Source organism: Populus trichocarpa, chromosome 14 (genome assembly GCF_000002775.5).
Source record: "Populus trichocarpa isolate Nisqually-1 chromosome 14, P.trichocarpa_v4.1, whole genome shotgun sequence".
NCBI classification, from domain to species: Eukaryota; Viridiplantae; Streptophyta; class Magnoliopsida; order Malpighiales; family Salicaceae; genus Populus; species Populus trichocarpa.
Window position 1 is genome coordinate 6,980,881 of NC_037298.2, and position 23,111 is coordinate 7,003,991.

The following is a 23,111-nucleotide window of genomic DNA, read 5'->3' on the forward strand; positions in this document are numbered from 1 at the left end:
TTTTGTGTCATTTCATCCTCGCACTTGATGTTTTCTTTGATTTATGCACTATAATTCTCTATTATTTGTATTTCATCGCATGTGCAAGGTATCTGAAAGTGTTTCGTCTATGAATTAGACATCAATTTTATGAAAAAAAAGGTTTAATTTATTGTTGGAAAACTTAAAGCAATAAGGCCCAGGATTAAGAAAAAAGCATGCATCTTATTTTTACTATTTAAGAAGCGTGAAAAAAAAACCACAACTTGATACCCAGAGTTTCAAATTCTTACACATTTGATCTCTATTATTGGAGGATTTTATATTTAAACCCTAAACTTTATCTTGTTTGTGTTTGGATCCCTGTGTGATGAGAGAGAAGAGAAGAAAGTCATCGGAAAAAAAAAAGACATTAAATAAAAAATATTAATTTAAAATTAAAAAAAAATCATTTTTTTTTTAAATACGGAACGACCGAAAGCTGGTTTTGCATGTGCTTTGTCGAATCCAACCACCTCTGTCAATCTCAACCACCTCATCTTCATCTGTAAGAAGTTATCTCATCATAAATAAAGTTCTCCACCTCATCAAGTTCAACATGACTGTTATTTTTTAATGCTTTATAGTGTGAGGTTGGCAAATTCAATGCTTCCTCATAAGCAATTAATTTCGCATGCACTTTAAATTAAAGTGAGTTTAGTTAGTGTTAGACAATGCGATCAAACTTATTTTTTAAAATTAAAATGAAAGTTTTTAAGTTTTTTAATTCTTAACATTAATACATCAAAACAATAAAAAAAAACCATTTAAAAACAATAATTTAATGTTTTTTTAAGTAAAAGATAATTAAAAAAAATTAAAAAACAGTAGCTATTACAATATGGATTTTTACTTTACAGTTTTCTTCAACAACTTCCGTTTATTTGGGTAATTTTTTTTTTTATTATTATTCAAATTCGTTTTTCTATTTAATAAATATATTTTTATAAGTACACGTGACTCTCATATGTCAATTTTAATTTCTCATGAGTGGAACCTCGGAAAAATAAAATATTTGACTGAATTAAATCAAACAATTTGTTTTGGGATTGTTGGCATATAATTTTTTTTCTCAGAAATTTATGATATCTTGAGTTTTTACGGAAGTTTTATATAATTTATCTTTTTTATTTGTATGGAAACTAATCTACTTCTTCTAATATTAAAAATAAAAATAAAAATAAAAATAATAGTAAGCTCAGGAAAAAAAAATTGTGAAGATTTAACTAAATTCTGATTACCCTTTAAAATTACAAACTCAGATTCAATTACTCATGGCCAACTAATATAATCTACACCCACAGAATTTATCTTATTAATTACAAAACCTTATATTTCAAGAAATTAAACTTTAGATTTGTTAGTAGCAATATAATTAACACATGCAACAGACCGAAAGAAATAATAAATAAATCATACACTACTTTCTTATACTATATGTTGTCACCTGTTTAATTTAGGTTGTGTTTGTTATTTTGGTGACGATTGGTTTCTAAAATATTTTTTTTATAAATATATTAAAATGATATTTTTAAAAATTTATTTTTGATATTAATATATTAAAATGATTCAAAAATAGTAAAAAAATAAATTTTTAAAAAATAAATTTTCTAAGAAAACACGATTTGACCATAAAAATAAATACAGTTGGATTTTTTGAGTTTAAAAAGTTAGCAGAAAAGTTGTTTGACCCTCTTATTTATTGTTCCCCGAACAGGCCAGACACCATCCTCCCCATTATTCATGGCTTTCTTTTCCCTTCTCCTGGATCTGATAGCCCCCGTCCATTTCCTTTCCTTTCCTTTCACATTCCCATTCGGCCTTCACCTTATTGCCTTGTTTTCTGTTGTATTCACTATTTTTTACACGTTGACTCGTTGCTGTGAACAATTTTCAGACATGTTTGTTTAGCAGGTTGATTCCGATCGATCCTCATGAACTTCTATCTCGCGTCCTGTCATGTTTATTTTGCTCACAAAAATTAGTGTAGTGATTTCCTATAAATTTGCTCTCAAAACCCTAAAAAGTAAATATAAAACACAAAAGAAAAGGAATATATAAATGAGAGACTCAGACTCCTTTCTAGGTTATTACTTGGAAGAAACCTCCCATCGTTCTCTCATGGACATGGGACAGTAATTGCCCCCACTTCCAATAACAAAACAGTAACCAACATTTCCTAATCCAGGTATGGAAATTTTGGACTCACAATTGGATGTGCTGTTTTCATTGCTTTTATCGATTCCCATGCGTGGTTGTTGAGCTCTCCATCCTTTTTTTTAAAAAAACTAATCACCATAAATTCAAGAATATGATCCCACCTTTCCTGTAGTCAATATGCAATATTAGCCTTACTCATAGTTGATTTGATATAACGTTTGAGTTATGAATTAAACATTTTAATGCATTGATGAGTTAATCTATTTTTTTTTATGTGAGGTAACTATAATTTTAGTAAAATTATAATTTTTATATAAAATAATTAATCGGTTATACAACTGTATTGAACTGGTTAATTAGTTCGCAGTTATCGTATTTTAAAAATATGACAATGTCACTATTTTAAAGTGTGACAAAATAAAAATGTGATATTATTTTATTAAATTTTTTAATTTTACGTGATAATTTAAAAAAAAAAATCCGATTTCTGCCAGCTTCTTATGGACTTTTGTTTATAAAACAAGCAATGCCTCTCAACCATTTTATGTCAAACAAGCAAAACAAAAACAGAGAGAAACACTCACACGTACACACAAAATGGATTGTGTAGAGATGGATAAGGAGAGACTCACAGCGGAGATGGCCTTTAAGAACTCCTCCGCCGTTATCAAAATCCGTCAACGTTTGCCGGACTTTCTACAGTCCGTTAGGCTCAAATACGTCATGTTAGGTTATGGCTACTCTTGTAACCCTGCTATTCTCATGTTTCTCATAGTTGTACCTTTATTCATAGCCACACTTGTTCAATTCACTGGTCTAGAACTAGATCGGTTTTATGAATTATGGAGGACCCAATCCCTTCATGACTTCGATGTGACCACAAGACTTGCCGGTTCAGCCATTTTGCTCTTTCTTCTTGCAGTCTTTTGGACTAAACGGTCCAAGCCAGTGTATCTAGTCGACTTTGCATGTTACAAACGGGAAGACGAGCGTAAAACGTCGTTCGAGAAAATTTTAAAAAAGGCAAAAGAACTCGGGACAATTGACGATGAGACTCTTCGATTTCAGAGAAGGATATCAACCCGGTCCGGTCTTGGCGAAGAAACATATATCTCAAGAGGATTATCGTCTCAGCCACCTAATTTGTCTATGGAAGAAGCCCGGTACGAGGCCGAATCGGTCATGTTTGGTGCACTAGATGCTCTTTTTAGCAAAACCGGAGTTGAGCCAAGAGATATTGGTATCCTTATCGTGAATTGCAGCTTGTTTAATCCCACACCGTCTCTGTCTTCAATGATAGTGAATCACTACAAGCTTAGAACGAATATCAAGAGTTACAATCTTGGTGGCATGGGTTGCAGTGCAGGGCTTATCTCTATTGACCTCGCTAAAGATCTACTCAAAGCAAACCCCGATACGTATGCTGTCGTGGTAAGCACTGAAAATATAACTCTTAACTGGTATTTTGGTAACGATAGGTCAATGTTATTATGCAACTGCATATTTCGCATGGGGGCTGCTGCTGTTCTTCTCTCGAACAAGGCACGGGAGCGTGCCCGGTCCAAGTACCAGCTGGTCCACACGGTTCGAATCCACAAAGGAGCAGATGATAAAAACTACCGATGTGTCTATCAAAGAGAGGATGGTAAAGGAAATGTCGGGGTGTCATTAGCTCGTGAATTAATGGCGGTAGCTGGCGATGCATTGAAAACGAATATCACTACACTGGGTCCTTTAGTACTGCCTTTAAGCGAACAATTCAAGTTTTTTGTCACACTTGTTAGAAGAAAGCTGTTGAAAGCTAAAGTTAAGCCTTACATACCTGATTTCAAGCTCGCCTTTGAACATTTCTGCATCCATGCTGGGGGTAGAGCTGTTTTGGACGAGATGCAAAAGAATTTGCAACTCAGTGATTGGCACATGGAACCATCGAGAATGACTTTGCACAGGTTTGGCAATACATCGAGTAGTTCCTTGTGGTATGAATTGGCTTACGCGGAGGCAAAGGGTCGGGTCTCGGGGGGAGACCGGGTGTGGCAGATTGCATTCGGGTCGGGTTTCAAGTGCAACAGTGCGGTTTGGAAAGCACTGAGGAAGATTCCAGCTGGTGAGTCAAAGGGTAACCCGTGGATCGACTCAATTGACAGGTACCCGGTCAAGGTCCCTGTTGCCTAATTGTGTATGTGGTGGCACTGTATCCATGGATGTGGCAGCACATTTGGATGTTGACGTGGCTCTATGGATCTTAGATTTTAGTGTTTTTATTTTTGACCTTTCTTCCTTCTTCGTGTCAAAATATAATGACATCGTTGTCATTTGTCTATCTTTGTCGGGTATTAATATGCTGAGAAAACTCATGTAATCAACGATAAGATAATACTATATATTATATTATATTCTATTCCAGAGTAGTGGGAAAACACAAGTAGCCACAATTTGTGACTAATCATTCCATAATGATTATCGAGCCTTTTAGTCTCATGGATTTACTTAATTGGTTTCAAAATGTCACAGATGACCATATATTATTTTTCCTTTTCACTTTGTGTTTGTCCATGGAAGGCCGATGTTACTAGATGGATCTTTTGGGTATGCCATTAATAGGGAATTGTTTCCTTAAAATTCAGGTGTTTTAGATTTAAATTTCATGAGCAGACCAATACAAGAAAATATGTTTTTAGAAAACAATGGAGGACCCTGTTGAGCTATTTCAAGACGTCCTCTGTTGAAAAGTCTTTTCAGGTTAAAAATGGATCTTTGAAATTTTATGGGATGCGTATAAAAATTGATAAAAAAAAAAAAAAAAAAGGAGGGTTGGCGAGGTCAAAATTGATTATCCTCGATTTCGACGATATTAGATCGCCAAAGGTTGTCAAGGCAGGATCATATTCGTCTTGTGGAGTGGATGACATGTACTTCACCAATTTTGGGCCCAAGGGATCAAGATCATGAGTACGGGCCTAACCCTGTTTTGGGCCAACTCTCTTTCTTTCTTTATATATGTTTTTTCCATTTTTTATAGGACAGAGTGCTGATACGAAACCATTCCTTTTCTTTTAAAAAATAAGCATCGCTGATAGATTAATATTTAGAAGATAAATGGTTTAAATAATAAGGACTTAGTGATGATAATTTATCATTTTTAATTCATATTAATTTTTTATTGATTATGTTTCATTTCAAAGTTGATAGTAATTATTCAACAGATCTCAAGAATGTGACCCCTTATTCTTTTGAGGTGATATAAACACATCAAATTAAGAATCCATCACTTGATACTATCATTTTTCTATATAAATTTATAATTAGATTTTAATTAATCAGAATTAATATTTGAAATTACGTCAATGAGGAAAAAAAAGAGGTTAGTGAGGTTTTAAAATCAATATTATAAAATTATTAACTAAAGTTAAAGATCCTAACAATATAGATTGCTTAAACACATTTTCATGTCAATTCTTGATTTCTTTCAACTATTGAATTTTCTAACAATAATGGGGTTTTCTAGTATAAAATGTTGTTTTGTATTTGTTTTTTTATGTATTAAAATAAAATATTTAAATTAAAAAATAGCACATGATATTAAATACTATATACATATTTATTAAATTAAATTAAAAATCTCCAAAATGGTAAGCATACATATCTTTAAAAGACCTCAAACGGCTCACATTCTATAAATATGTTTGTGATTATTCATCGAGACAAAGACTTGCAGAAAACAGAATGGCTAAAAACTCTATTTTTATTTTTCTTTATTATTGAGGATTACCCGCGTCCGCGTCCGCGTCCGACAACCTCAATATTTGTCAAGGGAATTGAAGCGTAACGAAACAGTCTTTTCTTCTGGGTAAAAACATCCTGTTACGCGACGGAAGGGACTTCCTCTGTGCCTTTAATCTATCTCTACGAGCTGAAAACATACTTTCATGGATATTTCACATTCCCAGCTGGGCATGCGTATTTACCACTTTAGTTTGACTTCTTATTCATTACAGACTAGCAGGTGCGAGGTCCCTGTTTTAGTTTATGAGCAACGATTTAATTCTGTGCCAGTCAACATTTATGGTTTCAGGAGAGTCTGGTTTAATGAAAACTTGATTTTTTTTTTTGTTTTTTGTGTCTAGGAGGTAGGTAAGAGTTTTTTCATACAATTCTTTCTTGAAAAACAGATTAGAAATTTGATATTGAGTGTTGGTGGGTGATTTGATCGAATTCCAACGAGTGTCCTTAAGAACTAGCGAGACTAATCAAAGAACATAGCTATGAACAACTAACTCATCATTCATATCCATTTTGCTTCTAATTAAGATTCCTTCCTACTCAGGCACACGTAGACTTAGTTATTGGCCCAGGTACGATATTTTTCTTCTTCTTTGGCAAACCATTCTGTTTTTTTCTATGTAGTTTTTTTAAATATCTGTTAGATATATAATTGTACTGCGAGAATTTTTTATATTCTACGAAATGAATATTGAAGAAGATTAATTACCAAGGTAGATTATATATTATTATATTTTTTTCTATAATTATAACAATAAAAAATAACTAACCAATGTAAATTATAATTTTTTTAATAAATAATTTTTTTAAAATAACTAACCAATGTAAAAAATATTTAACAAATGTAAACGAGAGTCTTATATATTTTGTATTGTTTTGTTCATTGTGAACCAAGCAATACACAAATATTAATAAGAACTCTAAAACGCGTAGGTTTTTCATTGTAGCAACAGTTTTTTTTTTTTTTTTTTTGCTTTTGTTTTTTTTTCGGTTTTGTTTTTTGCTTTTGTTTTTTTTTAACATGTTTTTTTATGGTTTTTTTTTTACCCAAAATTGATTTCTTCTTCTTTTTTTTGTTTCGTTTTTTTTCTTAATTTTTTTGTTTCAAAATTATCTTTGCTAATTTTTTTTAAATATTGAACTGGTTGAAAATTTAACTATGTAGTTTTCTTCTTTAAAACATTATGAATTGCTATAATATTCTCATACATTGTTTTTTTTTTTTAATGATTTCTTTATTCTTTTTTTTTTCAAAATGGTCTTTGTAGATTTTATTTTTTTTATATTAAGTTGGTTAAGAATTTAGCTTTGTAGTTTTTTTTTAAAAAAAAAAATTCCCCAATATATTTTTTTAAAAAATTATCTTTATCGAATTTATTTCTTCAATATTGAGCTGGCTGATAATCTAGCTTTGTAGTTTTTTTTTTCAAAATTGTCATTTTTTACATATTTTTTTTTTATTATTATTTTTTTATCTTTTTCTTTAAAACACTGTAGCTTTCCCCACGTGTTTTTTTTCCGCTTTTGTTTCCTTTTTTGTACATTTTTTTTTCATTTCTTTTACCCAAAATTGACTTCTTCGTTTTTTTTTAAGATAGCCTTTGTCGGTTTTTTTTATATATTAAACTGGTTGAGAGATTAGCTTTGTAGCTTTTTTTTTTTAAAAAAAAAAACACTATGGATTACTATAGTGTTTCCCTTACATGATTTTTGTTTGGCTACAGTGTTTTCCCACATGTTTTTTTCAAAAAATTATCTTTGTTAAATTTTTTTTTTAATATTGAGTTGGTTGAGAATTTAACTTTAGCTTTCCCCACTTTTTTTTTTCATTTTTTGAAATTTTCCCCACGTTTTTTCATTATAATTATAATAATAATAATAATTATATTGTATTATATTATATAATTGTTTTTTCCTTTTGTTTTTTCTTTTTAATTTTTTTATGAATTTTTTTTATTTAGTTTGTTAATGTTAATTTTTTTATTTATTTAGTTATTAGATTTTCATGATACGAATCTCGGGTTTGATGGGTTAACCTGATTTGACGAGTTATTTTTTTCATTTAGTTTAGTTTGTTAAAGTTAATTTTCTTTCTATTTAATTATCAGACTTTCATACTTTCATGACACGTATCCTGGGCTTGACGGGTTAACTTGGTTTGATGGGTTAACCCGGTTAATTCTAGGTAAACCCGTCATTTTTTTTTCTATTTAGTTATCAAACTTTCATAACACAAATCTCAGGTTTTACGTGATAACCTGGTTTAAAAGGTTGACCCAATTAATTCATTTTTTTTCATTTTCTTCATTAGTTTTTTCCTTCCTGTTAATTTTTGTTCTTTGTTTTTTTTAATTAATCTATTTAATTATCACACTTTTATGACACGATCTTATAGCCAGACCCACATCCAGTATTCTTGGGTCCGGTGTTACAACCAGACTCACTTAAACTTGGGTCATACAAGTTTAATTTTATTATTAATATTATAAATATTACTCTTAGGTCAGGCGTTGTAGCCAAACCCAAGATTCTTGGGTATAACTTTGCAGAAAAACCCAATATTTTTAAATTTTTATTTTTTTAATATTTTTTATGTAAAAAAAATGACTCGCGGCATCGCGCGGGTATGAAAGCTAGTATTTACTATATCTTGTAAATCATATATTTACGCAGTTAAGTTTCCTTATGGTATATAAAACGGTGGTCCAGACATGACAAGCTCCTTCGTACCTCCATCTAAGAGCATAGCGCCTCCCTTCAAACTAGACCATCCGCCTAAGGAGTTGACAAAATTTTATGCATTAAATTTTAGCAGTGTCAAACTAGCACATCAGACACCAGCACAGGTAAAACCATGCTATAGAACTGTCTAATATAATAATATTTGAGTTCTCTTGCGTAACTGGACACGGTGTTGAGATCTTCAAAAGAACTATTTGGTTGAAGGCTGGAAGCACAGACTTCATTCCAGTTTCATACTGAATTTGGTCGGCTCATATTCTTCTTTGCTTTTGACTGAGTGAAACTGTGTCTTGTTTAGAGTGGCTTTGGCCAGTAGATGCTATATTATCCAACTCTTTTTTTTTTTTTTAATGAGCTTGTACCGTTAGCACACCAGACCTGGACTGTGCGTGTTGCATCATCTATTTGCAGTTCCGCAGTTGAAGAGACTCACGTCCAGGTAGAGCACGACAAAAATAAGCTTGCTGCAGAGGTGGTTCATTTTATAATTGCAGCAGTTCATTTTTGAACTTTGAAACGAGCATAGGTCGATTTCTCATTTCCCAATTTCTGCTCAATGCCATGAACTACTTTCTTCCTCTAAAATTGATTCAACTCCATGTGGAAATGATGGAATGAGACTGCGCATGGGAGAGGGCTGTTCCTGTTGTGCAGCCCGAAACTTTTAGGCCTCCAGTTGAACGTGAGAAATAGATTTTTCTCAAGCCTCTGCATCCACAGCCTAGCCAAGGAGTCTTAACGTTCGACTTATCAAACCTGGGGCAATTTGCGAAAATGAACGCCTGTTACGCCAAGCTTCAATGTTGTCAATTAAAACCACCCCCAACAAAATTTTATATTATAGCCACTTTAAAAGAGGGCATCCATGTACGGCGCTTTTTGTCACAACAATGTGCCTGCACTTGATGAACACGGGACAAAAAACTAAAGCCAAAACCAAAAAACCCCAGCAACATGCCAACATCCTTGTGACGTTTCATGAACATTTTGATGATTTATCCAAAAGGCAGAAAATGAAACGATCCAGACTTGACCTAACGCCAATCAGGAATTTCAAGAAACGGAACACTACAGGAACCTGGCACCTAGGATCTGAAAAAGTGGCTTGCTGGGTACCATAAAACAATGCCAACAAATAAAACAGCAATTAACCGTCAACCGTCTCCTACCACATCAAAGTCACAATACTTCAGGCCTATTCTAACATCCTTCTACTTCCAATTTTTTGTTTCTTTTTTCTTTTTTAAAATTCTGGGGAGTTGTGAGGTGGATCAAAAGGGAATAGGTGATAGCTCTATTATTTGTTCAGCAGAACAAATCATCCAACTACAATGATTCTCAATTCCCCGAAAAAACTACAACACATCAATACACCTCCAACTAATAAGGCCGGTACCTTCTTCCCCGATTGCCATCATCGCTACTATTACCAGCTCGCCCAGGCCCACTTGGACCATTGTTCCGATCAACTCTTCGAGGCCGAGGCTGTGGCATCTGTACTCCAGGCTGCTGACTGCAGAATACCACAACAGCAAACCAATGGTTGGAAATCCATCTAAAATCTATCTTGCTTGCAAAAGAAAGTAACACCAGGAAAAAGTAACTCACAGGACATAGCCAATTCGACCATCTGGTAAAACCATTGGCACCATATGCATCCCTGCTGGCATGGGACCCCTACCATATATTACTGGCTGTTTGCAATGCAAATGCAAGTACATAAGATTAAGTTTGATTCTACAGGAACTGAATCGAAAGTCAGAACGACCAAGATACCTGCTGAAAACTGGAAGCAACACCAAATCCAGTTCCCAAAGAGCCATATGGATTACCAGCAAATCCACTATATGCAGGAAGGGGAACAGGGTTTGGATGAACCCCAGCATTGTAAGGATAGGCAGCATCAGGTTTTTTATCAGCCTGAGGCTTAGCAAGGACAACTTCCAACACCTGACCTGCAGTTAAATTCATTGAACATGTTATTTGTGGAATCACATCCTATTTAACCAAAGTACTCATTTTGTGTAATGATAAGCATGCATTACTAATTTTAAGCACCTAAAAGCACTATCATGCCATAAGATTGATACATACATACATTAACCCTTCATATTGATTACATAGACTTGCCACAAAGGCATCCTGCTTTATTTATCACGAGATTTAAATAGGGATAAATAGTACCAGGAACTAGACAAGCAAGCCTGAAGAAGAGCAACCTTCCTTTTAGAGAGAGGGGGAGAAGGCACAATTATATTCCTCTATCCATTTAGGGTCTTGGACAGATACAGACTTCCATCAAGAGGAACTATAAAATATTTTAAATGCCAATCTAAAATGACACATCTGGAATGAGAACAGAACTCAGTGATGTCCAACTCTAAGTGAATCCCCAAACAACACTTCTAATCCTGTTAATCTACAACATAGGCACATTTTTAAAATCTGCAATAAAGATAAGATGCCAGAACCTCACCTATCATCATCCAGGGAAAGAATTGTATCATCTGTAAACATCCTAAGACTCCAAACATAACATTCTCAATAAACCTCTTTGTAATACTACTTTTGTTTTAAGTTATATAACCTGCTAATCAATGTATGTCCCTGATATATAACACTTAATGGCTGTGTTAGCATAATCTAAATTAATTCACTAAGAGCTGACACACCATCCATAGGCATTCACATAGATTGGAGTGAAAATTACCATCAATTTCATACTTCTCTGCATCTCTGACCGCCTTCAATGCACTTGACCTTTCAGCATAGTGAATGAACCCAAAATCTCGTTTTCCAGCTTTGCCAGGTGGCATGACAACTTTTGTCACGTCCCCATGGCGCTGGAATAGTCCCTTCAGCTGCTCAGTAGATGTGTTCTCAGGTATGTTTTTCACATACAGAGCCTTAACCTGGGAATTCAAAACATATACATATTGTAAGTGTAACAGATTAAGTTATTGCATACACAGGAAAGGCAGCAAAAGAGAAAAACTCTTCCAGAGATAAAGATCAAGACTTATTTACTCTAGCTAAATAGCAACAATCAACTTTAAAGGTCTCTCAGTTCTTGCCAATTTCAAGTGGTACCAGATACGCCTACAAGTTCTAATTTGGCAGTGAAACTTAAGAAGATAATTGAATACTAAGAACAGTCAAATAAAAGATATTGGTATGCCATTAAACACAATTTATTAGAAGCTTCCACCAAGTACTCTATGAGAGAATATACTTAGGCATTATGGCAAACATAAAGAGAGTGACAGAGTCACTATTAAAATTGCTGAACGAAGGAGTTTAACAGGCGAGTAAGAGTGTCACCATTGAACAATCCACTGATTCTCAGAACACTAGCATTACAACACATGTTGAGTATGCAATATCACTGTAGCCAGGATGAATTTGAAAAAGCAAAGCATTAAGTTAATAGCCTATGCAAATCAACACCTAAAGAATTGACCAAATCCAAATTTTCATTCATAGGTTACATGCTGACCTATCCAAAATAGAAGCTCTCTTATTAGTTGCAATATTTTAGGCTACATACTCAAGAAGAACAGACTGAGCACCAAGAGAGTCAATTGATTCACAGCTCAATATTGTGTTTCTTGCAGATTTAAATATAAAATTTCGATAGAGTAAGATCAACTGTTATTATTGACATGACATGCTAACATATTTAACTTCTCTTTAACTTTCTTCCATCAACTATTGATTACTCAACATCAATAATTTTCATAGAGTTAGCAAAGAGATCCCTTACCTTCCTTCAGCAAGTTAGGTATAAAAAGATCTATTTTATGGGGAAAAAAATTAGAAAAAAACAAGAAACAGCTAATACAGGACAGGAGGATAAAGCATCTTCCAAATGTTAAAAAGCAAGGTAAGCATGAATGGACTCTTGCATACAAGTTTCAGGAGTTCCTATTATCCTTATTTGTCTTCCCTTTTGAGAGATTGATGCATTGCATACAAGTTTCAGGAGTTCCTATTATTCTCACTTGTCTTACACTTTTGAGAGGTTGATGTATAGTGCACTTAAAACATGAAAAAGATAGTACTTACAGCTGATGGTAAAGACATGACAAGGACTCTGATGAATTACTTAGCTATAGGCATTTTAATACACAAAAGATAAAAATCTTGACAATTTTTAAACATCTAAAGTCTCAGCTTCTTCCAACTACTTCTGGCATTTACCTGGGAAGAAGCAGCAGAATGATCAGGAGGTGTGCCCTTTGGATCAGCCCAGCTGACAGTTGGGGTATGGCCATCAAGCTTAAAATTGGCATTTAACATTTTCTGCCTTGAATAATCAGCACAGGCATTATTGTAGTACAATATAAAAGCAAAACCACGATTACGAGTAGGAGTTTGAGGATCCTGAAATTAAGAGGAAAATAGCATTAGCAAAGTAAGTAGTCACTATCTAATTGAGAGGTGAGAGAACTTTTCAATTCCAAATTCCACCTTTATAAGCTCGATAACTTCCACCCCAGGACCAACCTCCTCGATTATCTTTCTAAATTCATCCTCCGTCAAGTTCTTTGGAACATTACCAATAAACAGTCTATTTTTAGTTTCGGATATTGAACACCTTAAGGTTTTTCCCTGCAGGTGATGCTACAAAGTTAGTTAACATTAAAAAAAAAAATTAACAAAAAATAACGACATATCACGAGTACCTTGCACCAAATCATGAGTACCTTGTAGTCTTTACTATGAAGCTCTTCAATGGCCTTTCGAGCAACCTCTTTTGATTTGAAAGCTACAAAAGCAAAACCCTTGCTTTCACCAGAGTCTTTATCTTTCATTAGCCTTATCTGAAACATGCCAATACAAAAACCAAATGAACAATGCCAAAAAGAAAAGAAACACCAATATATCTCATGTACAAATCAACAAAATTATGACCTCAAAAATTTCGCCTATTGGTTCACAAAGATCCCTCAATTCATCTTCAATCACATCCCTGGGAAGACCACCGATGAAAACTTCAGAACCATGGGGAGGAAGGGCAAGAAGTTGAGCATGCTTCTCTTTTTCCTCTTCATTAACAGAAGCAGGGGGCTTTTGTTCGTCTTCTGCAGGTTCAGTGTTGGCAACGATTCTATCTGCCTCTGGAGATTGATCTTTCTGACTGCCCTCAGTTTTTGAGTCCTCATACTCCTCTTCAACATTTTCTTCAGCATGTGGATCACCAGCATCATCTTCTCCATCCTCATCTAGTTGATCTTCAACATCATCGTCTATCTCTTCCATATAATTGTCTTCTTCAAGATCCACTCGTTCCTCAATTTCTGTGCCCTCTGCCATGACTTTTTCACACACCAGGTCTTATGATCCAACAACTGCAGTTAAATTGCCCCTAAATTAACTGCAAGTTTAAGTAATCATCATGGAAAACGTGTGGAACCTGCAAGAATGTGCATAATGCACAAATATTGATATGGGCGGGTTCCAGAGGAGAAGTAAGGTGAGATTGACAAGCAGAGTTGAAAAACCCTCCATGTCCAGATTAGAGCTGGAAGCTACAGAAATGTAGGGCCAAAACGACTTGCAATAAAAAAAAATGTTATAGTATTTGTGGTCTGTGGAGCATGTTTTAACATTTGTGGAGTAGTTATAGCATTTTCTGGAGTATGTTATAGTATTTGTGGAGTATGTTATAGTATTTTGTGGAGTTTCTATCATGGAAAGAGCAACTATAGTACTCCAAAGATGAAAGGAAAATGAAATAAAAAACCTAATTGTCCTTTGCATTCGATCCTGACAAAGACAAAAACAGGAACAGAAAAACCACTCAGATTCCATAGGTAGTATAGCGTTACTTGGCTGAATTAAGTTAAAATCTGCATTTCTCTTGCTCATTATTATTCTCTTTTATTTATTAAAAGAAAAGAAGAGCTTGATAGCTGCAAAAATGCATAAAGTTGAACTACAAGTATAATATCTTTCTAAGGAATAAGCTTTCATCAGAAACTGTTTAATCCCAATCAAGGTGCATGGTCCAAGATTTTGAATCTAAACGCAATACACACACACACACACACACACACACACACACACACACACACACATATATAACGTAATCAAACACAACAAATAATCAAACTTTTAAATCAATAAGCAGATATACGAGGTCTTATTCTATCTCTAATTGGTCAACATTTCTAGGGTGATTCAAGAAAATTCACACACAAAAACATAAACAGACTTCAAAAATCCTACTCTAATTACAACAAAAAAAATCCCCAGAACAGCCAGAAACTAAACATAAAAGGCAAGATTTAGAATGACAACAAGGAATAGCAATCAAACCCTAAACCCTACTTGGTACAAATCTACAAATAGACTGGCCTAAATCAGCATAACAAAACCCTAAATTGAAATAACATGGGTAGCAGATTCCAAATCAACAAGCTAAAAAATCATTTCAAGATAAAAAACCGTCGAATTTGAGCAAAGCGTTATATACAGGAAACAAACTTTGCGGCAGAGAGAGCAATAAAGGAGTGAAAGAAAACTAGACAGAAGGAAAAAGGAAAAATTAGCAGCGTACCAGTGACTTCTTTTTTTCTTTTCTTTTTTTAAGCTTTTGTGGTTTTTCTGTTCTGTGCGACTTTTCTTTCTGCTTATTTTCTTCTTCGCAGTTGTTATCCGAAAAACTCAAATGAGATTGGGTCTCTCTCTCTCTCTATCTATCTCTTCCCGAAGACCCTAATTAGGAAACTGCCTTTTGATCTGGTGTGACGGAGGATATTATAATAGCAGTGCACTGCTTCGCATTTCACGACACGACATCTTTGTTCGATGTCAGCAGGATCTCCTCTTCTCTAAATGACAATAACACCCTCCGCATATTGTGCTGCGCGTGACTGGGAGTGCTGGTAGTTCAAAGCTTTTTTTAGAGAGAAAACGATAGCTTACAAAAACGAATTTAAACACGCACCTTTTTATTTATAGCATGTTTGCTAGCGTGATTATTATTAGTTTTTTAAGTGTTGTTTATTTAAAAATATATTAAAATATTATTTTTTTATTTTTTAAAAATTATTTTTGATATAATATATTAAAATAATTTAAAAATACTAAAAAAATATTAATTTGAAGCAAATAAAAAAATTAAAAAAATTTAAATTTTTTTAAAAACATTTTTAAAATATAAAAACAAATAAGTTCAATGAATAAATTATTTCCTTGAGTTTTTGTTAAGAAGTATTTCTTTCTATCCAAAATAATAAAAATGGAGAAGACAATAAATTAAAATAAATGGAGGTGTTCTTCACTACCCCCATTTACGCTCAATCCCTTAATGATGATACAAGAAGGATTCCCATTTATCACCCAAATTAACTTTAAGAAGTTAAAAGTTAAAAATCTTCCATTGAAAATATCTCATCAGGCTACATGATTATATAAATAGATATTTGATCAAGTTAAATTATATAGGTAAACCCTACCCATGTTAACCCACTAATTCTGTAACATTCATTATTTTTTAGATCAAGTTAATACATAATAAACAAGTCATGGTCCATTTAAAACCAAGGTAAATTTTTTTATTTTTCTTTACCTACACATTTTAAAATATTTATATGAACACTGCTAAAATCTCTGTACAGTTTTCTCTATATCAAAAATATCTCAAGTTATCAACAAACACTTGTATATTTCTAAAATAATTTTTTAAATCTTGAATTTAACCATCTTGAATCACATCACATCATCATTTCAAAAATATTTTCATGTATTCTTTCAAATATGACACCTCCTTTTAGCATTAAAACACAATTGTAAATGGAATAAATAAAACAACATCCAAATCTTAATAAAATCATAAACATTAACAACTTGAATAACTTTTACAGTGCAAGAAAATAAAAGCACTTAGATCACGTGTTATAAATTCATAATCTATTTATTTAAAGACCCAAAAGATATAAGATGTCCTAATATTTATAATCACTACTTCTAGCTAAAAAGAAAAAAAAAATATAGTATCAAGTTACTACTTCTGATGTGTCGGAGTTGAACCTGAAACAAACAAACAGCACTGTAATATAACAAATTATCATCATAGTCATTGAAAGATATTCAACATAAAATCAAGAATTCTTTGATTTCCTATTTTTTAATCAATCATTTATATACTTAAACTTATCGATTAATTAATTTAATCATTGTTCTCATGATCAATCCAATTCCAACATTCCTTATAAATGTATAAACTCCAGTTATCCTTCTCAAACGTGAATCCATCTTTCCATTATTTACTTTACCTTTATCAATTTAAATGCCACGAGTTTCATGTTATGATTTTTATTAGTTTATATCAATCCCCCAAGTGTGTAGTACTATAATTTTCAGACAGCTTAAATCAACACTTTAGAACTATCATGACATATCCTTTATTGTTTCAATTTTTTTTATATTAAAAATACACTTCACTGATAATGCACGCATATTTTTTTTTTTCTTATGTTAAAAAAACTTCTGATTCAAAGTGGTGTGAGTCAATTGACAACAAAAAAGGAAAAGAATTTTCTTGAAACAAGTTCCAACTAGGAGGCCTTAACAAATCCGCCTCACCAATACATTACAACTTCAAACAAATATCAAAAACTGAAATGCTATCAAAAAGAAAGAAAAATCCAAATTCCAACCTCCAGCTATCAAAAACTCTTCATTATATCCCGACTACTTTGAGTCACAAAAACCTGAACATGTTCACTCTAAGCTAGCCCACCAACTTCATTATTAAATTATCTCAACCACCTTCTCTGGTCGCTCGTTGAAGAAGGGGAAATCTCAGCACCGAAGGTATCAGTGCAGCAAGAAGAATAGTTAGATTGTTGTTCTAATCCACCAAAATGTGAACCACTTACACTTTTAAAGCTGGGACTCCTGAAACCATGCCCGTAACCAACACCACCATAACCCATCCCGACACCGTAAGGGTCGGGGACAGGATACAAAAGCCGTTTTCTTGCAGACCCAACCCTGTCTCGCTCTGGTGTTGATGGTCTTTGCCTTGGCGCACTCTGTGATCTCAATCTAGCCTTGGCGGACTCAGTTGTAGCCATGTAATTTGGCAATGTAGCATTAGCATTTCCACTAACACTAGCAGCACCACCCCTGATTCCATGTTGTTTCAGATTGCCATTATAGAGGTAATTGGACCTTAAACTCGGTGTTCGAGAGGAATTACAGCTTCTATCTTCTCTAGCACATCGGGGACTCGCTGAACGAACCTGAAGAGGCCTAGTTCTTGACGGGGAGGGTGTAATAGGAGAGTGGCGGAGAGAAGCATCTTGATGAGCTCTATGGAGTGGAGGAGGAGCCGAGCGTGTAACACCATTGTTTATTGAATTGGATCTCTGGTGTTCGTGATATTGGTTTTGGTTCGTTCTTCCAAAATTAGGAGCTAAATATGAGCAAGGTTGGGAGGTTTCAATTTCTACAGTTTTGATGGGGTCTCTTTGATCAGTTGAGGCTCGTGCTCTGCTGCTATTGTCCCACGGCTTTGCAGGCATCCAATGATCAAGCCATTGTGATCTTTCTTGGAGCTCACCTTCATTGCCCATTGATGGGCTCCTACGGTTTCTCCATATCTTTGGTACGGGTTTGAAAAAATTGAATCAATTTGCTTATAAGCTGAACTCCTAACAACACTAAAAAAAAAACAGGGCAGCAGAGAAATGTGCAAGAAATGAACCTGTTGAGAGAAAGCTTGAGATAAGGCCTTCTCACGCTTGAATGCAACGTCTTTCCTGCGTTGCAACATGGCCTTGACTTCCTCAATTGTGCGTGGCCGATCATCCCAATCATCTGCGATGCTACTGCCGTCTCTTGACTGTTAAAATTGATTCGATGCTGAACTACATTAGACTCTCAAAACTTTGAAGTATAGAATCAAGAGAGTCATTAATTAGTAGAAAATTTCTTTCATTGTTGCTACTGTTATTGCTTTGAATTAAGAATCAGCAAAGCATGACCAAAATGAAATGCTAAGAAATGCTTTGAAAGAGTCTAACAAAGTACCATCGATTTTCTTTCTGAAATTTCTTGAAGATAACGCGATTCAAACACGCTATTGGTGTCACTGAATGCAGATTCCCTGCTGCCTTCATGTGAAAGCCTCATGCGTTGGTCAAGTACTCGAGCCTGCACTCGAACCAGAGCTTGCATGCATCTCAGGGTCATCTTGGCCTGCTTTCTCACATTGTGTCCCCTCACTAAAGCTTGCAACTTCACTAGCCCTTTAAGAGCGCGAAGAGCCCGCCTTGCCTGCACACACACCACAAATTAACACCTATAATCTCTCCTAATCATGATAAGAATTGATAATTCATGAATGATTCCTTCAGTATTTGCTATTCAAGAAAGAACAATTTTTTTTAGCATCTACACCTATATATACAGTAGTTGGTTATAATTACCAGGTATCCTCTAAAAGCGGTTTGAATGACAATGGCAGCGGAACGTTCTCTAGGGTGATACGAAGGCCTAGTGAGCCTAGCCACCTCCACGGCCGCCTGGGCAGTGGCTACAGCAGCTTCAGCTGCAGCTGCAGTGGCAACAGCTACAGCAATTGCATGCCTTTGCTCAGCTGCTGCAGCTGCCGACACATGGTCTGTCGGTGCACCTCCACCACCACCCGTGGAGGCCTTGACATTTCCTGCCTTTGATAGGATCTGTTGTGTCACTGTTTCTTGATTCGTAGGTTTCCTAAACAGCCACCTCCTCTTCTCTCTCTTCTGCTAGAAGAAAAGCCCTCAAAAGAGTCAGCCATTGTAACTCAAAAACAGGCGAGGAAACGAAAAAATATTAAGTTTTCAACAGATAACATAAAATGAGATGCGAAAAAGACCTTTTCTTCATCTTCTTCTTGGTCATGGCCTGTAGTCCCAGCAGTTCTCTTGTCATTTTCTTTATTAGGAGATCTAAAAGCCCTTTTCACAACGGTCAACCATGAGCTACCTCCCTTCTTCCCCATCAAATTAAAAGATAAAGAAGGTTAAGTTAAACCAAGCTGCTGCATTTACAGCAAACCCTTCTAGAAAGACATCATATCTGGAAGAGCCAGAAACTGAAGTAAAGTAGAGATGATGGGGTCTTCCCTGCCTGATGCTAGCGTGTGTGCCCACTTTTATTTTTAACCGTGAGTCGTCTTTGACAGGGCAGTGGTGGGCTGTGAGCTGTGAGCTGTGAGAGTAACAAATTAATGGCATTACAAGTATAGAATATAACGAATATAGATTTGCTTTTATCTATATTTTTATATGCATGGTTAAAATTAAGCTGGTGTATTTTTGTGGCATGAAAATGAAAAAAGGAGGACACGGTAAACGGCAGTGTCAGTGAGTACGTCAATGCTTATACTATTCGATTTATGAAAGGATTCATTTCAGACACAAACATAATTTTTAAGTATTGAAGAGAACGTGATGGTGAGGAACAGAGTGTTATCGAGAAGAGCGTTGAAAACATATAGAGAGGCAGGGAATGCAAGTTGAGTGAATTGCACAGGCACCAAAACAGCTTTTAATTGGGGGAGCAAAGGCTCGCTCTTTTTCATTTTCAGCTTTTTGGAGTTTCACACTTCCTATTTAAAAAGAGAGAGGATAAAGTGATCTCGCATGGCGTCACGTGAAAGCAGCAGGTGGAGGTAGATCATCAGCTACTTGAGGGACCATATAATAGTTCAGTCAACAGGCATGTGTTCTTGTTAGCTCACTTTTTGTACAGCTTTTCATCAAGATCAATGGTGATGGCACTCTCCCTCCACTGTGTATGATTATATAGAGATTATTCTGCCTTATTTTCATTATTTATTACAACTCTTCTCGTTCTTGTTTATTAGCAAGCATTTCCTCTCTTCTTCTTTCCCCCTTAAATCTATGAACTAATGGCTTTCTATGTATAAGTATGTTTTATTTTTACCTCAATTTTCTTTTTTAAAATAATAAAAAAATAAGGTGATAATTCAACGCAATCAAACTCAGCCGAGCCCGGGCTTCTTTTGACCCGAGGATCTTAGGTTTCATATATAGACAATAAGCCACAAATATTTTATCCACCGTTAATTTAGAGATATTTTTTTACACTTTAATTATTTTCTTTTTTAAAAAAAATAAGTCACACAGGCTATAAAAATAAACTATAAAATCTTTTAAAAGGGTTCTAAAATTTCTTTATTCTTATCTATTCTCAATTCTTCTTTTAAATATTATTATTATTATTATTATTTTTAAAATGATACTTACTTAAATATTAAAGAATTTTTAAATTTATTAAATAAAATATTATTCGATATCACACGTAGCCAAAGAATAAATTAAATCGTCAAAATTAGAAGATGAACTAAATATTCAATAAATAAAATTTGTATTTGAGCTGATTGGATTTTTTTGGTTACAGTGCACCTTTAAACTAGATTAAATTCCTCGGCTTCCATATTAATTAATCGAGTGAATTTATACAGTTCATAATTTTTATTCCCTTGATACTGGATAAATCAAGTAATTTTTTATTATTATTATTAATTTAAGATGTTCAACAGCTTGCATGTATTTTAATTAATCTCATAAATTATAAAATTAACAATTAAATAAGTTTTTAATAACCATTAATATTACCGACTACAGAACTTTAACATTAAATTATAAGAAAAGCAAATCCTTTGATATCAGAATTTTATTATTAGTCCACTGCATGTTTGGAATAAATCAAGTACTTGACTTTAACGATGAGGATAGTTGAATTATAGATAAACAGCTGCATAGTACATATGCTCACTTACACATAAAATATAAAATGAAAAGAAAGAAAGAAAGTTATACACTTGCTACCACGAATTGTCGTTGCTTGATGATGATTAATTGTTGGTTATGAAGAATTTGCTGCAGAAGAAAAGTTGAATAATGCAGAAGTAGAGAAAGAAGAAGAGAATGAATTTCTTTGTGAGAAAAAGAAGAAGAATTACTCGTTTAGAAAATCTGCAATCTGCATGCAGCATTTACTTCTTTTATTTCTTACTTTTCTCAGAGTACATGAATACATATATATATACACATATCCTAACTAACTTCGTTTAACTAACTTAACAGTTATAACTAACTTTTAACTAACTTAACAATTTGTATGAGAAATGACATAATGGCCAATCTGCTTAGTCTTCTGTGGATGTTGATTCTTCTGCATGCGTGGCTTTCTCTGCAATCTTGGAAGGTTTCATATGTTCCTTATGTGTATTGATGGTTTGCTCTAGATTCCAAGAGCCCCCCTCAAGATGGGAATGAATATTCACCATTCCGATCTTGCCAAGAATAGGATTAAGTGTGTGATAACCAAGTGGTTTGGTGAGTGCGTCAGCTAATTGAAATTTGGAAGGAATGTGAATGATGGTTAGTAGTCCTTCCTGTAGTTTTTCGCGTACAAGATGACAATCAAGTTGTATATGTTTGGTGCGTTCATGATGGACTGGGTTGGAGGCGATTTCTGAGGCTGGTTTGCTGTCTGTGTATAGCAAGGCAGGCTGAGAGTGAGGTATGTGGAAATCTGCCAACAAATAAGTCAGCCACTGAATTTCACACGATGTAGTTGCCAAAGCCCGATACTCAGCTTCTGCTGAGGACCTACTTACAGTAGGTTGTTTCTTTGATTTCCAAGAGATGAGGGAATCTCCAAGAAAAACCAGATATCCAGTTACACTTCTTCTAGTATCAATGCAGCCTCCCCAATCACTGTCAGAATAAGCCTTTAAATGAAAAGTAGAATCAGCTTTGAGAAGTAATCCTTGACCTGGTGTTGCTTTAAGATACCGAAGAACTCTCTCTGCAGCTTGCATATGTATTGTATGCGGGTTGGACATGAATTGGCTGAGAGTTTGGATGGCATATGATAAATCTGGACGTGTGAGTGTGAGATAGAGAAGTCTGCCAATGAGTCTACGATAAGATGCAGGATCGGACAAGGAAGGGCTTGCATCATGAGTGCTGAGTTTCAGTGTGGATTCCATTGGAAAACTTACTGGTTTAGCGCCAGAAAAACCACTGTCTGCAAGTATGTCTAAGGCATATTTTCGTTGGCAAAGAACAATGCCTTTGGCAGATCTAGCAACCTCAATGCCGAGAAAGTACTTCAGGTTTCCCAAATCTTTGATAGGGAAGATCGTGCGAAGGTACTGCTTGACTTTGTTGAGTGCTGTAAGAGTGTTGGAAGCGATGAGTACATCATCAACATAGATTAACACTGCAATGAAGTCGTTGGTAGATTTCCTGATGAAGAGGCTAGAATCTGATTTTGCTTGTAGAAAACCGAAGTGTAATAGAGATGTAGATAGCTTGGAAAACCATTGTCTTGAAGCTTGTTTTAGGCCATATATGCTCTTTTTGAGTTTGCAG

The 23,111-nt window shown here is 34.4% G+C and overlaps 3 protein-coding genes across 7 annotated transcripts; 1 reads left to right on the plus strand and 2 right to left on the minus strand.

Moving 5' to 3' along the window:
• The first annotated feature begins 2,705 nt into the window (after positions 1-2,705).
• LOC18105251 (3-ketoacyl-CoA synthase 1) lies at positions 2,706-4,584 on the plus strand. The gene has a single exon (XM_006375320.3). It carries the CDS (start codon positions 2,776-2,778, stop codon positions 4,351-4,353), a length of 1,578 nt encoding a protein of 525 aa, XP_006375382.1. The 5' UTR covers positions 2,706-2,775; the 3' UTR covers positions 4,354-4,584.
• Positions 4,585-9,796: 5,212 nt separating this feature from the next.
• On the minus strand, positions 9,797-15,432 carry LOC7455357 (heterogeneous nuclear ribonucleoprotein Q). 4 transcript variants are annotated; one of them, XM_006375321.3, is made up of 10 exons: positions 15,266-15,412; positions 14,450-14,472; positions 13,618-14,054; positions 13,410-13,526; positions 13,174-13,314; positions 12,904-13,086; positions 11,414-11,615; positions 10,480-10,658; positions 10,312-10,397; positions 9,797-10,216 (listed from the first exon to the last, which is right to left on the minus strand). In XM_006375321.3, the coding sequence occupies exons 3-10, from the start codon at positions 14,017-14,019 to the stop codon at positions 10,084-10,086; spliced, it is 1,443 nt and encodes a 480-aa protein (XP_006375383.2). In that variant the 5' UTR covers positions 14,020-14,054; positions 14,450-14,472; positions 15,266-15,412; the 3' UTR covers positions 9,797-10,083. The 4 variants fall into 4 exon arrangements, with proteins under 4 accessions (XP_006375383.2, XP_006375385.2, XP_024441044.2 ...); XM_006375323.3 differs by lacking the exon at positions 14,450-14,472 and having other exon boundaries at positions 15,266-15,432; XM_024585276.2 differs by lacking the exon at positions 14,450-14,472 and having other exon boundaries at positions 13,618-14,080; positions 15,266-15,426.
• A 1,791-nt stretch (positions 15,433-17,223) lies between these two features.
• Positions 17,224-20,289, minus strand: LOC7486801 (protein IQ-DOMAIN 17). 2 transcript variants are annotated; one of them, XM_002320859.4, is made up of 5 exons: positions 19,577-20,289; positions 19,146-19,466; positions 18,748-18,993; positions 18,422-18,559; positions 17,224-18,317 (listed from the first exon to the last, which is right to left on the minus strand). In XM_002320859.4, exons 1-5 carry the CDS (start codon positions 19,700-19,702, stop codon positions 17,469-17,471), a joined length of 1,680 nt encoding a protein of 559 aa, XP_002320895.4. In that variant the 5' UTR covers positions 19,703-20,289; the 3' UTR covers positions 17,224-17,468. The 2 variants fall into 2 exon arrangements, with proteins under 2 accessions (XP_002320895.4, XP_052302872.1); XM_052446912.1 differs by having other exon boundaries at positions 19,146-19,463; positions 19,577-20,284.
• Positions 20,290-23,111: the final 2,822 nt, after the last annotated feature.

Coding starts and splice junctions, on each gene's coding strand:
- LOC18105251 (XM_006375320.3), top strand. CDS start 2,776: ATGGATTGTGTAGAGATGGATAAGGAGAGACTCACAGCGGAGATGGCC.
- LOC7455357 (XM_006375323.3), bottom strand. CDS start 14,019: ATGGCAGAGGGCACAGAAATTGAGGAACGAGTGGATCTTGAAGAAGAC. Junction 13,315..13,409: donor TTCATAGTAAAGACTACAAG/GTACTCATGATT, acceptor CATCACCTGCAG/GGAAAAACCTTAAGGTGTTC. Junction 10,217..10,311: donor GGTCGAATTGGCTATGTCCT/GTGAGTTACTTT, acceptor GGTATTCTGCAG/TCAGCAGCCTGGAGTACAGA.
- LOC7486801 (XM_002320859.4), bottom strand. CDS start 19,702: ATGGGGAAGAAGGGAGGTAGCTCATGGTTGACCGTTGTGAAAAGGGCT. Junction 19,467..19,576: donor AAGAAGAAGATGAAGAAAAG/GTCTTTTTCGCA, acceptor CTTTTCTTCTAG/CAGAAGAGAGAGAAGAGGAG. Junction 18,560..18,747: donor TTTCAGAAAGAAAATCGATG/GTACTTTGTTAG, acceptor CAATTTTAACAG/TCAAGAGACGGCAGTAGCAT.